The sequence below is a fragment of the Ictidomys tridecemlineatus genome, unplaced genomic scaffold (genome assembly GCF_052094955.1).
Source record: "Ictidomys tridecemlineatus isolate mIctTri1 unplaced genomic scaffold, mIctTri1.hap1 Scaffold_354, whole genome shotgun sequence".
NCBI classification, from domain to species: Eukaryota; Metazoa; Chordata; class Mammalia; order Rodentia; family Sciuridae; genus Ictidomys; species Ictidomys tridecemlineatus.
The window spans coordinates 134,270-148,048 of record NW_027522423.1 but is presented as its reverse complement, the minus strand read 5'-3'; the positions used below and the strand labels follow the sequence as shown (position 1 = coordinate 148,048).

Sequence of the window (13,779 nt, the reverse complement as noted above, 5' to 3'; positions counted from 1 at the left end):
AGTCCAGACCTGCTGAAATTAGAGAAAAGTTGGGACATAAGAAAGGGGAGAGAAGAATTCGGAAATGAAGAATGAGAAAAGACTATAGACAACAACAACCAAAAGAAAAAAGAAAGAAAGAAAAAGAAAAAATAAGCAGATGCACATTGATGATGGCCTGATGAAACATTCCTTGGAAAGATTATGACTTCTAATACATCTATAAATTAGAGTACAAAATAGGGAGAATTTTAAATAGGTGAAATAAATGGCCAGGCACATGGTGCATGCCTATATTCCCAGTGGCTCTGGAGGCTGAAGACGGAGAAATAATTTTTATTTTAAAGCCAGCTCAGTAACTGAATGAGGCCCTCAGATATTCAGCAAAACCTTTTCTCTAAATAAAATATAAAAAGGGATGTGGATGTTGCTCAGTAGTTAGACACCCATGGGTTCAATCCCCAGTACCAATAACAAAATAACAAAGCAAAAAGAAACATCAAATAGGCATGTTAATTTAGAGGAATTGGTAGAAGATTAAGCATGCCTAAGAACTCTCAAATTTTATTGAATCATATGTTGGGGACCTTGTACAAAATGTATGTTCTGACTCAGCAGGTCTTTGGTTCTACCTCCTGAATACATTCAAAGATGCTTCCAATGCTCCTTGATTCTCAGACTACATTCTGATTTGCAAGAGCAGTTGAATGAATTGCCCTTTAGAAAATCTAAATTAAGAGCCATTGTGTCTTAGTTCATGGCATAACTATATTAAATTAGAGAATAAATCTTGCTTTGTTTTTGATTATATCTGTTGGCAAAGGGGAAGAACAAATGGATGAAACATAGAAATTGTATTTTTTAAAATATTTTTTGTAGTTGTACACAATAACTCTATTTATTTATTTATTTTTATGTGGTGCTGAGGATCGAACCCAGAGCCTTGCACATGCAAGGCAAACACTCTACCGCTGAGCCATAACCCAAGCCCCCAAATTGTATTTTTTTAAAGATTTTTTGAGTTGTAAATTGACACAATACCTTTATATTATTTATTTTATATAGTGCTGAGGATTCAACCCAGTACTTCACATGTGTTAGACAAGCGCCCTAAGACTGAGCCAAAACCCAGCTCCTAGAAATTGTATTTTTAAGATACAGTTACTGCATTGGGAAGAAAAAGTAGTGGGAATAATCTAAACAACAACAACCAAAAAAGAATCAAGACTAGAGGTCTAGAGATAGCTTTTGAAAATCAAAGGGAGGGGGTAGTGAGGAGGGAATCAAATTAGGTAGGTAATTTTGAAGGTAATAATAAAGAGACTGAGGTAATGCATTTCAGCTGGTTTCACTATATTTGCCTTCAAACAAAAGTGAGAATTACTAGTCCAGAGATGGTTTTAAGCAGGGGAAACTGTTAGAATTGGGGCAACCAGACACTTTAATTCCTTTGCTGCATAACCACCAAGTATAGGGATGTATTGATATCAGTATTTGAGATCAGAAACATAGCATTTAAGAAATATGGGGCATTTAAAAAGACAGTTTTTTTCTTTAATGAAACCATGGCTTTAGGCATGCTAGGAATGCACTCAATTACTCTGCCAAGTCCTTTTCTCTAAATAGCTAGTATTCTGATATGACAGATATTTTATGAAAATCTTTGAAAGTCTAAGAAGTTATATCAAACAAGGCTCATTTTGTAAACAGCAGACTCTTTAGGTTAATTTGTTGAATACCAAAGCTGTTATTTTTTGTATATATGCTAATGAATTTGAAATATAAAAGGTTTTTCATGTCTGATAATTCTTCTGCATTTCAGTTCACTTTTCCCCTTTGGATTACCATATATTAATATTTTATGATTATTAAAATTATTTATTAGATACAGTTCCTATGTCTTCTCAAATGAATGAATCAAGAAACTTTCAGTGGGTCAGACCAGAGGATATATTAAAAGAAGATACACCACTGTCCTCCATGGGTATGGAAAAATGATTATTTTAATAAGTGTATACCAAAGCTGATCATTTCTCAGAACTTTCCTCAATGCAAATGAATTATACTTTCCACTTGATGGTTATCACAACTTTGGACTTACTATATTGTAGGACAAATGGAGGAACAGGATACATACCTGTAATAAAGTTAATGAAATGATTGTGATAGGCTACATTAAACATACCTGCTGTTAAATTATTTTCTTTATTTTATATATTTATGCCCCAAAGTTTCTCCTTTGCTCCTCTGATTAGATATCCCCATTCCCTCAATCAATCCGCACCTTTACTTGGCATGTGTGCATTCCCTATTATATTTGTGGTAATCGGAAATGTAATCTCACTTTTGAAAACTTAACTCTATGCTTAATTAAACTAATATTGGATGTTTTTCTTCAATATATTTGAATCATGCTGCTGTACTCAACAAAAACCAGCAAACACAGAAGTCCAAATGTTAAAATATTATTTATCAAAGCTAACCCTTGGAACTTGACTCCATGTCAATTCAGCAGGAAGGTGTGGGTGATTTTGTCATATTCATGTTTTGTGAATTGTGTATCCCCTTTGCTTTTCAGTATTCCAGAATTTCACACATCCTGTTGTGCAGGTAATTATAAACTTCTATGTTTGTCTTGAATTATTAACCGTGTATAGTATAAAATGTACAACACATATTTAATATCTACTTTCCAAACCCATACAGCCTATCTTAGACAGGAGGTATTTTCTTCAAAAGAATACAGTGGGGACAACAGAAGAAAGGATATGCAAATCAGGTAAAAAATATATATACATATACATACATACACACATACATACACATTCCAGTGTCTATATTGGCATACAAGTTTAAAATTGTATCTTTAAAGTCACAACAAAATGATTTCTAAAAAAATCTTTATCTCAGACATTTTTAAAATTAAATTTCCCGGAATTCTTATACCTGTTAGGTGAATTATGAGGCTCTATTTTCCTCCAAAATTTTATAAAAACTTATTGCATAGCTGCCAATAATTTCCAAATCTTGGGAGATGAACATAAAAATATGTGTCTGAACCCAGAGATTAAGTATAGTGTGTGAAACAAGACCCAATCAAAATTTAATTTCAATTCTAATATAATACCCACTTTATTGAACAATTACAGTGTACTTTATGCAGCTGTGGATTCTATGTCCTTCATCAGTTGTGATTATCTCTGTATTAAACCATACGTATTATTGTGTATTCTTTATATTATTCATTTTCTGTAAAACTAATAGAGTATTTTTAGGAAATTACTCTTTTATGATTTTTATTGACCCAGAGTTGTAAATTCAAAACTACTTACACAAACCACTTTATATATTCCCTCTTCATGCTTTTCTTTCTTTTTTAGTTTGCTTTTGTTTTAGTTTACTTTTCAATGGTGGGGACTGAACACAGATACTTTGGCATGCTAAGCAGTGGCTCTGCCACAAAGCTTTTTCTCTTATTCATTGGAAGGCTGGGTAAATCCAAGATTCAGGAAACTGACCCCCAAGCACTAAAATGAGTCCCTTAACATACAAAAATGAGAAATTCAAATATTACATGCTAAACCCGAAGAACTTAAACAGTTGGTGTGTTTTATTCTACATGCCATTTGAAACCTTGTGTAACAGTACAGAGCCTCTTATTCCAGAGACCCAGCTTTGTCCTTTATTACTTAATGGAACTTCATTCTACACTGGTCCCAGAAAATGATATATCCTCTATTTTTCATGGAACATTTTTTCCATTCTGGCCTACTTCCCTCTATTTGGCATTCCTGCCACCTTCTTATTCATTTCTGCTCATGCATATGCTCTCCACACTCATCCTATTGTCAGCATTTGGAGCCATCTAGCTACAACGCAAATGTGACTATGAACCTCTCTAGAAGATAAAAGGCCAGCTTTTAAAATTACCCAGAAATCTTTCATGCGTTCAGCCTAACACTTTATCCTTTCCCTTAATTTTACAGTCATCTTGATGGCTCCTCACCAATCCCTATATTTTCAGACAAATACTGACCCATTTAATGCTTCACTCTGTATCTAGCTGCAGCCTTTTAAGCTTTCCCCATTTTCTGCCTCTTACTGGTAACCTCATTCCTTTAGTCTCTGCTGAATCCTAGCTCTAGGAAAGCCATTATTCCTGGCACCTTTTTACTCTATTCTCATAGGGAACATAATAATTCTCGGTTCAAATAAACTGTTGATGCTAAGGTGATATAAAAGAGGTCTTCTCAAGTTCAGGAGCCAAAGGGCTAGACAGGGGAAGGAGTAATTTACAAGTCAACTGGTAGCTATCCAGTTGAACAGTGGCTGAAATGCTGAGACACCTCAAGGGGGTAAAAAGCAGTTTATGACAAGGAGATTGATAATCATGCAGGACTGAACAGACTAAGTCTTACAGAAGAACACATTTGTTTAGAGTAATGTAGAAAAATATTGCATATGCAAGATGTTCATTGATAACAGTAGAGTCTAAGTCACTGTGGAAATGACTATTGATGAATAGTTGTTTTTAAAAGTTACTGTTATGGGGAAGAGAATACCAAATTGTGTGTATCCCCACATTTCTTTAGTGTTCTTAAAATTTAATTCTGGCAAATTTTCATTCATCTTGAGTGGATATACCTTTGAGATATTCTGGTTTCTTAAACCTGGTGATACATAGTGTCTCCTCAGGTAGACTATTGAAGTTTTATACCACTAAAAACATTCCCTGAAAAAAAATTCTCTGCTGGGTACAGTGGATCACCTCTAAACACAGCTCTTGGGAGACTGAGACAAGAGAATGGCAGTCTCAGGCCAAAACAAACACTTTAGAGAGACCCAGTTTCCAAAAATAAACAAATATACAACTCTGGCAGAGCTCTTGCCAATGTTGCAATGTTTTAGGTTTAAATCACTGAGTACACACAAGTATACCCCACCAATAAACAGTTAAAGAGGTAATAGCACCTAAAATTCAAGCTTATTATTACTTTTTATTTTTGGCAGACTATCATTCTCTCTAAATGTTCTAAGTTGTTTACGTAAATCTACATACATTTTTCAGCTGAACCACTTTGGTTCTCATCATCTGAAGAAGAGGAGGAAGGTCTTGATGACACCAAAAATAAGCAGCCACAGGTGTGTTCACTCAGATATATTTTTTAAAACTTCTGATTTCTTACTGTATTCCTTGTTTTAAGAAAGTCAATATGGACAAATTTGATTATCTTTCATAACAGTGGTTTGAAATCTAAAGATGATAATTTAATATTGAAACCTAATAGAATTTAACTGGTTATGAATCTGAAAATAGCATTAAAATTCAGGATAACATATAGATAAATATTATCCTTGTGATTCAGGCAGATTTTTTTTCTGAATATTATTTGGGTTTCTGTTTTTTTAACCCCTGAAAATGATGAAGAAGTTAAAATTAGTGGTTTTGGTAATAACCATTTTAATTGATGAACATATATAGTGGTGATGGTCATTGAGTACATTTATGGTAAAAGATGGTCCTTCCCAGTGGCTCAGTTTGTTACATTATAAACATGGAAAATCACACCCATCTCAGGTGCTCTGTGGGTATCACAGGCAGAGTGAGTGAAAAGACACACATACATGCAGATCCTAATCAAACAGTAATTTCAGACCAGTTTTTCTCATACACTCAAATGTGCATAGCTCACACACCCAGCCCATGGATGCCTGGTGAAATCCTTGAATTCATTTACTATTCTAAAAGCCAAAATTCTGGGTTTCATTTGGTCTGAGGCTCTCTACGGTGCCTCTCCAGGTTTTCTTTTTTCCATAGCTGCTCTTTTTTTATCCAGAATGCATACAGGAGCCAATATGACTCAAGCTCTGAAAAATAGTCAGGAAGTGCTGTACAATTTTGTGCTGCCATTTTTCTTCATTGGTGTACTTTTTAGTTCTCTCTCAGAGGAACATGTTGTTTACTCTACCCAGATCCTGTGTGTTGCTTTCTAACAGTACCATAGAAACATTTCTTCACCCTACTTTGTCATTTTATTAAACTGAATTTTCTCTCTGTGAAACACTTACTATAAGCTCTTTAGATCCTGTGAGACTCTGATGACCAAAATGAGGCAAGTCCAATAAAGTCTTATTCCTGCTCAACATCACATAATTCCAAATCTCTTTATCACACTGAGTCTCATAAGTCTGTTATTTAAAACATGTAATGCAACATAATATTAATTATATTTCTCAATAATGTTTAATTAAGTATTTAATGCATTCTCATCTTGTGGGGTTGTGATATATGGTTGTTTAAACTCTTAGAATACATGCATTTATGTTATTAAATTTTCAGGGAATACCTTTTCTATGATATCCATCCTGCTTTACCAAATCAGGAGCCATTGGAAGACAAGAGTTCAGCTTCATCTTAAGTACAAATTCTAGGTTTCCCTGTGGAAAATATGACTGTACTTATCGACATTTTAGTTAGCTGCTTTCAAGACCAAAATTTGGGTGATGTCTAAAAGAGTGATAGTGAAGTTTTCATGTAGCTCATTGGGGTCCTTTATTTTGCAGGTATTTTCTGAGGGTGGTCCACACATGTGCATTTCTCACTCATCTGGAGAGAAACATTATATACCAAAAGAGAAAGCAGATGGACATGTCCATGGTAAGAACTACATACTCTACACAGTTCTTTGGACAGAATATTGATTTCTAACATGAGTGCTAATTTATTCTAATACTTGAAAAAATGAACCTAGTAAACAGGTAATAATGAAAAAGTAAGAAAGATAATGAGTTGTCTCTCTTAAGACCAAAGTCCAGCAGCAGGTTATAGTGGGAGTGTCCCTCTTAGTTTCTATACAAGACAGGCATAGATCATAGGGGAGTTGGAAATTGTGAAGTAGAGAGGATAAGGGTGAATACACATTGAGAAAGGCAGAGAGAGTGAGTGCAGCGAGTAAATGAAGGAAAAAGAAGCCATGAAGGCTGATAAATTTTAGTCATGTATCAGAATAAAAAGACCACCTGTTCAAAATGTGGAAGGAAAGTGAGAGTTTCCAGTTGTGCAAATGACTCAAGGTGAGAATATTTTTTCTCACCACTCATTTCTGAGTTGTCATTAGAAAGCAATTGACATGTGAAGAACTGATCATGAAGAAAGGAAGGTTTTTTTCTGTTTAAGTGAAATGTTCATAAATCCATGTGTCTGGTCATAAATTTATGTAAAACAATATTGTAATTAAAACAAATAAAAAATAAAAATACCTATATCATAGACATTCTTGCCACTACCTGGGATGAAGCACAGATGGCAGACACAGAAGTATGGGAAGTGGAAAAATGTGCAAATTGTTATGGATTGACACCTAAATTCATAGGTTTTTAAAATATTCTTTGGACAATTTGGAAAGGAGAAGGGAGAATAGACACTGAGAAAAGCAGAGAGAATACAGTGAGTAAATGAAGGAGAAAGGACTTCTTCTCATCGTTCAGGTTTGGGAACATCATTGGGTGGAAAACTGGCTCTATTATTGTAAGGCATTTGAAGGCAGGGAAATGAGAAGCAGACTAAGTGCAGACCCAGACTCTCAGACTCTAATAGATCATCTGTGGCGATCCCTATTCAAAATGTATACTCTGACTTAACCTGGCCTGCACATCTATGTTTTCTTTCATGTAAGGTGATTCCAATAATAACTATCTGCCGGCCACCATGTAAAGAGGCCAGGAGAGGATTTCCTTTTAGCAAAACTAAATGCAGAGCCACTGGAACATCAAATATAATAAAGTTATTGCATACATCTAGTTTTTATTCTGATCTTGTCTCTTGGCAAGTGATAAGAACTCAAAGTATAGAATTTATATTTCTTAGGTCTAATCCTTAAGTTGGGAATTAAGAAAGAGTGGTGGACTTGGGTTGTAGCTCAGTGGTAGAGTGCTTGCCTTGCATGCCTGAGGCACTGGGTTTATCCTCAGCAACACATATAAATAAATAGATAGATAGATAGATAGATAGATAGATAGATAGATAGATAGATAGATAGATAAATAAATAAAATGAAGACATTGTGTCCATCCTCAACTAAAAAAAAAAAGTAAAGAAAAAGAAAGAGTGGGGATAATTCATTGACAAAATGGAAAATATAAAGAATCAAGACCAGAGATCAAGATGTTGCATTTGAAAAGTGCCTGGGAAGGAGAAATGTGGAAGAAACAAAATAAGTTAGCTGGGTAATCTTGGAGGGAATGAAGGGGAAACTGAGAGCTTGCAATTCAGGGGCTATCAGTATATCTATCTTTCACAATATGTGAGAGACTGTAACTTGTCCATCATTTGAATCATGAGGGGCTTGTAAGTTGGGGAAAAATTCCAGCCATGACCATCTTTTCTCCATACCTCTCAGACATACTGCTTGCTGTGGTTTAAATTGAGTCATTCTGAGGAGCAAAATTACATTTCAGAATCATTAGTGATTTTTAATGTCAGCTCTACTCTTTCTCTTCTTTTTTCTCTTCCTTCCTTCCTTCCTTCCTTCCTTCCTTCCCTCCCTCCCTCTCTCCTTCCTTCCTTCCTTCCTTCCTTCCTTCCTTCCTTCCTTCCTTCCTTCCTTCTCCCTTACCTCCCTCTCTTTTTTCCTTACATAATTACTTTCTGTATTTCTTTCCTATTTGCCTGAAAATAAAATTTTGATCATGGGCATTCTAGAAATTCACTTCATTACTGAGCTACATCCTCATCCTTCAAAAGCTAATTATAATTATATATATAATTATATATTATATAGGCCTGGCCTTTTTCGAATACACTTAAAACACTGGAAAGTCACACCAAACCAAATTCATTTGCAAACAGAACTCTTTATACAGTTTACTCTTTGAATACCCAAAATCTTTGTCATATATGAGTGTGTTTGTGTGTGTAATAATATATTATTGTTATCAGATAAAGCTGTGCTCTTCCATTTCAACTTTCCCTTTAAATTTTTATGTCTCAAAAGTTTAAACCAATTAACCCTTATTTCTTAGATGTAGAAACTATCTGTTCTCACACAAGGGGATCATGAAAATCTAATCTGTTTAAACCAGAGAATACAGGAATAGAGGATGCACAAGAGGAACCAGCATCCCACCTGAATATAAGAAACAAATAATAGATGTCATAGCTTTCAGTGTCAAAATATGTATATCAACTGACTCCTTCAGATATCTTTGTTGAGAAATGAACCTAACATTTCCCTGGGATCTGAACACAGCTTTGGCCTTACTAAGCAAAAATGAAAGGACAAAGGCAGTAAAAATATACATACTTAAAATTATAAAGATTAAATCTTTTCAATAGTATTTCAGTAAGATAGGTTCTATGGCTTGTTTTTGTTTTGACTTCACCTTTGCCATTGATGCTCTTAGGGACCTTCTTTGCTTCTCCACTAGAGGATTGTTGGATTCTCCATCAATCTGTATCTCTGCATTGGTATATGTTTCCTTGTCTGTTTTATTTATGGTCCTTGGACAAATAATCTCAGGTTTGTGAAATGAACAGCATGTTTCACAAAACCTATTCACAAAATTCCTTTAGTCACATGATTGTTGTCAGCCAAACCAGCCAGCACAGAAACCCAGGAGATAGCATAATTTTTAGCACAGCTGAACCATGGACCTCAGATGTATGTGGAGGCATCTGTAATGTATGAGTTGTTTTGTCCTCTTCAACTTTGCTTGATTATATACCCCTTTTGTTTTTCAGCCTCTAGGGATTCATCTGATTTCAGAAAGGTAATGAAATTTCTATATTTATTCTAAATTATTAACTTTGTAGTCAATGAAAAATACACTCTTTATGTACTATCTTCTTTCTAAGCGCACCGATCCCATCACAATAAAAAAGGCGCTTCCACGGAAAGGATTAGGCAAGGTGAAAGAAAAGACAGTCGAATTGGGTAAGTTTTACATTACAACACTCCAGGGAACACAATGTTAAAACACTTGAAATGCTACCAGTGTTCTCACATGTAAGGTGGTTTTCCCAAAGAGGTGGGAGGATTTTCCTCACAATGTCATCAGTAGTCATAGAAAATGATCTCTCCTCTGTTTCTGGGAATATCCCCTCAATTCTGAGTTGTTTCCCCTACATATCATACTATTACATTCTCCCTATTTCCAGCCTTTGGAGTGAACTAGCTACCATGCAAATGTCACCATAAGCATCTCTTTAGAATGTGAAAGGTCAACCTTCTGAAATTTCTTAGAAATATTTCCTGACATAAGCCAAGCCTCATTCTGTATCTTTATACCTTTCTTCTGCCTCAACTGTCCTCTGGCATTAGGCCTCACCTATCCCTTTATTCTGAGACAAATCCTGACCTATTTCATACTTTTCTCTGTGTGGGCCTACAGAATTTCATGCTCTCGCCATCTCCTGCTCTCTGGCTACTCACCTCTCACCTGTCTTTTTGAGGGGTGAGTAGCCAGAAAAAACACCATCCCTGGGGGCACATTTTCTCTTCCTTCTTAGGTCATTTTCTCTGACACTTCAGCTGGTCACATTAGCTTCCAGACACATAGGTTCCCCTTTGCCCTTCTCACTGGAGTCACATGGATATAGTCTAGCCTGCACCAGTTTTTTCTACCTTCCATGAGGCACAACCTAGGTCCCTTGATAGGCACTTCCAGGATCCTCATGTGCGCGTGCGTGTGTGTGTGTGTGTGTGTGTGTGTGTGTGTGTGTGTGTGTTGTTTAGAGGAACTGAATCAAAGAAATTACTGTTGCACTCTTTCCGAGGATGGCTATGGCTTCAGCACTCCCATCACTCATTGAGAGAAGAGCATGCTTTTTAAGCACCAGTGCATAGTGCACCTTTTGGTCAGATCAGTTAAGGCAATATTTTTGATCTCAGGTTTCTCCTTAGCAGGGCACATCATGGTACAACTTAGAATGCAACTTCCTCTTCTCTCTCCCCCTTTGTCTGAGGCAGATCTGCATGCAGGTTGTAGGCTTTTTTTTGTTTATGGTACACATTTTACTGAATCTCAGGACTTTTTCAGTCTTCAGAAATTTTAGGGATTTGAATAAAATCCCTCTTTCACTCACTTTGCTGAGAAGCTCTTCACCAACTCTTTGGTCTCCATGCAATAGTGCAGCTTAGAATGCAGCTTACTCTATACTAACATTTTCCCAGAATCAGCCCTTCTTTCCATGTGTATTTTCAAGCTTGTTTCTGAGCAAATTTCATTGATCTTGAGTAGACAAATCTTGGCAATATGGTTTGCACTGAACCTTGTATCCTGTATGTCTCTATAAGATGTGTGTTGAGGATTTGGATCAAGAAAAAATACTCCCTGAGAACTCAATGTTTGTTGGGTGCAAATGGGTACATCTTTATTCACAACTACTTGGAAGTCGAAGCCTTGAAGGATGGCTGTATTCAGTCCACTCAGAGGACTCCAGTTGCCAATTAAAGTGTCCATGGGATAGAACTAAATGTTAGAGTATTTGACAAGAATGCATAAGTTTGTGGGTCCACTCCCAAGGTGTATACACAAAGAAAGAAAAAGAAAAAAGAAAAACTGTGGAAAGTTGAAACCAGTAATTATTTACCAAACATTAAACTTAATTGGAAATCACATTTGGGAATATTAAGTTGTTTTGGTGTTACAATCATCCTTTTCTATTTGGATTGATGTTCACGCTTTCTAATGCAGTTCTAAGGAATGTGAGTAAATGTATTCATTTATCAGCAGAGACCCATTTTGACATGACTTCAGAAGAAGAGCACAAAAGTTCTGATGACGCTCAATGCACCCAGTCTCAGGTTTGTCAACATATAAAGCATTTCTTCCTGTTCCTTCTTGTTTTTCTTTCTTGAGGAAAGTAAAGGAGGCCAAATGAAAATACCTTTTAAATAGTCTTTTGGAATCCAGGCATTATATATTACTAATTACATCTAAAACCACTCTGAACTGGTTAGAATCTGAAAATAGCATTAGTAGTCCTGTCAACTTATAGCTAAATTTACTATGTAATGGAGGCAAAAAAATTCTAAATGTTGCTTGTGCTTCCACTTGCATAAACATTTTGAAAAATAAAAAGTTGAGATTAAATTTGAGACTGACGAATAACCACCTGGGTTATGAATGGTAATAATGGTCACTGACTGCATTCATGTGAAAGGGTGATGTTGTCAAAGGCTCAAAATTCTAGTGAAAATCAGTAGTTATTTGCTACAAGTTGAAATATATATATACTTATAAACTTTAAATCCTGGTTAATGTTTATTTGTTATTTTTTGTTTATTTTTTATTGATTTTTTAAAAAATAAATGGCAGCAGAATGCATTATAATTCTTTTAAAAAAAAAGAGAGTGAGAGAGGAGAGAGAGAGAGAGAGAGAGAGAGAGAGAGAGAGAGAGAGAGAGAGAGAATTTTTAATATTTATGTTTTAGTTCTCAGCGGACACAACATCTTTGTTGGTATGTGGTGCTGAGGATCGAACCCGGGCCGCACGCATGCCAGGCGAGCACGCTACCGCTTGAGCCACATCCCCAGCCCTGCATTATAATTCTTATTACACATATATAGCACATTTTTTATATCTCTGTTTGTGTATAAAGTATGTTGACGCAATTTCTGTCTTCTTACATGTATTAAACAATTTTTCTGTGGTGACCTTTTCATTTTGTTTCTCATCCTTGCAGAAAATTCAGTCAATATGTTGAATAATTTTATCAAAATGTCTTAGTATATTAAAGAAATGTATTTGTGTGCATTAATGGGGGGATGATGGAATTTAGAGATGCTATCTCATCTTTTTTCTCACATTGCCAACATTCCTGGTGTGAGATTTAGCACACATCTAGATTTATTTTATTTGGCTGGCATATGTAGGTCCTTGGGTTTACAGCTTTCCCTTTGGGGTGTACCCTGGGCAGGAGCCATATCTCAGTGTCAAATCCCCAACTGAACACCTAAGTCTCATATTTTGAAACAAAAACTTTGTTAGTTCATTGTTTAAAAAGTGTAATCCTATTTAATATGAAACATACTCCTCAAAATTCTTTAAAATAAGACTTGAAAGCCTTCTCACATTTGATGGTGAATGCAAAGTCGGATGAGTTACAATGAATATCATTCCTCCCGTCCTTTGGGGTGTATACACCTTTGTTAGCATGTTGTCAAGGAATGCCTTTTCTATGACATCCTCCCTGCTTTTACCAAATCAGGAGCCATTGGAAGATAAGTGTTCAGCTTCATCTGGAGCACAATGCTAAGACACGCTATGGAAAGTATGACTGCTCAGTCTGCAGTTATCTACATGTTAGTTAGCTGCTTTCAAGACCAAAATTTGGGTGATGTCTAAAAGAGTGATGGTGAAGTCGTCATGCAGCTCATTGGGGTCCTTTATTTTGCAGGTATTTTCTGAGGATTCTCCACAGATGTGTGTTTCTCACTCATCTGGAGAGGAACATCATAAAGCAAAAGAGAAAGACGATGGACATGTCCATGGTAAGAACAACATATTCTACACAGTTCTTTTGGATAGAATATTTATTTATAACATGAGTGCTGATATATTCTAATACTTGGAGAAATGAACCTAGTAAACAGGGAATAAAGAAAAAGCAAGAAAGATAAAGAGTTGTCTCTCTCAAGACCAAAGTCCAGCAGCAGGTTACAGTGGGAGTGTCCCTCTTAGTTTCTGTACAAGACAAGTATAGACCACAGGGGAGTTGGAAAACTTGAATTTTTATGTTTGAAAGAATAATGTTCTTCACATTCTACCTGATTTCTGTTCATTTCTCAGTGTATTTT

At 35.7% G+C, this 13,779-nt stretch overlaps 1 protein-coding gene across 2 annotated transcripts in view; it reads left to right on the top strand.

The window, feature by feature from the left end:
• LOC144373327 (ankyrin repeat domain-containing protein 26-like) overlaps nt 1-13,779 on the top strand; it is a 40,012-nt gene that overhangs the window by 5,602 nt on the left and 20,631 nt on the right. The window contains exons 3-11 of one of the 2 annotated variants that reach the window (XM_078036418.1): nt 1,865-1,963; nt 2,558-2,589; nt 2,686-2,758; nt 5,048-5,121; nt 6,544-6,637; nt 9,719-9,747; nt 9,833-9,911; nt 11,713-11,783; nt 13,380-13,473. In XM_078036418.1, coding sequence (XP_077892544.1) covers nt 1,865-1,963; nt 2,558-2,589; nt 2,686-2,758; nt 5,048-5,121; nt 6,544-6,637; nt 9,719-9,747; nt 9,833-9,911; nt 11,713-11,783; nt 13,380-13,473 — 645 coding nt within the window. Of the gene's footprint in view, nt 1-1,864; nt 1,964-2,557; nt 2,590-2,685; nt 2,759-5,047; nt 5,122-6,543; nt 6,638-9,718; nt 9,748-9,832; nt 9,912-11,709; nt 11,784-13,379; nt 13,474-13,779 lie in introns of both variants that reach the window. The other variant, XM_078036417.1, reaches the window with a different exon arrangement.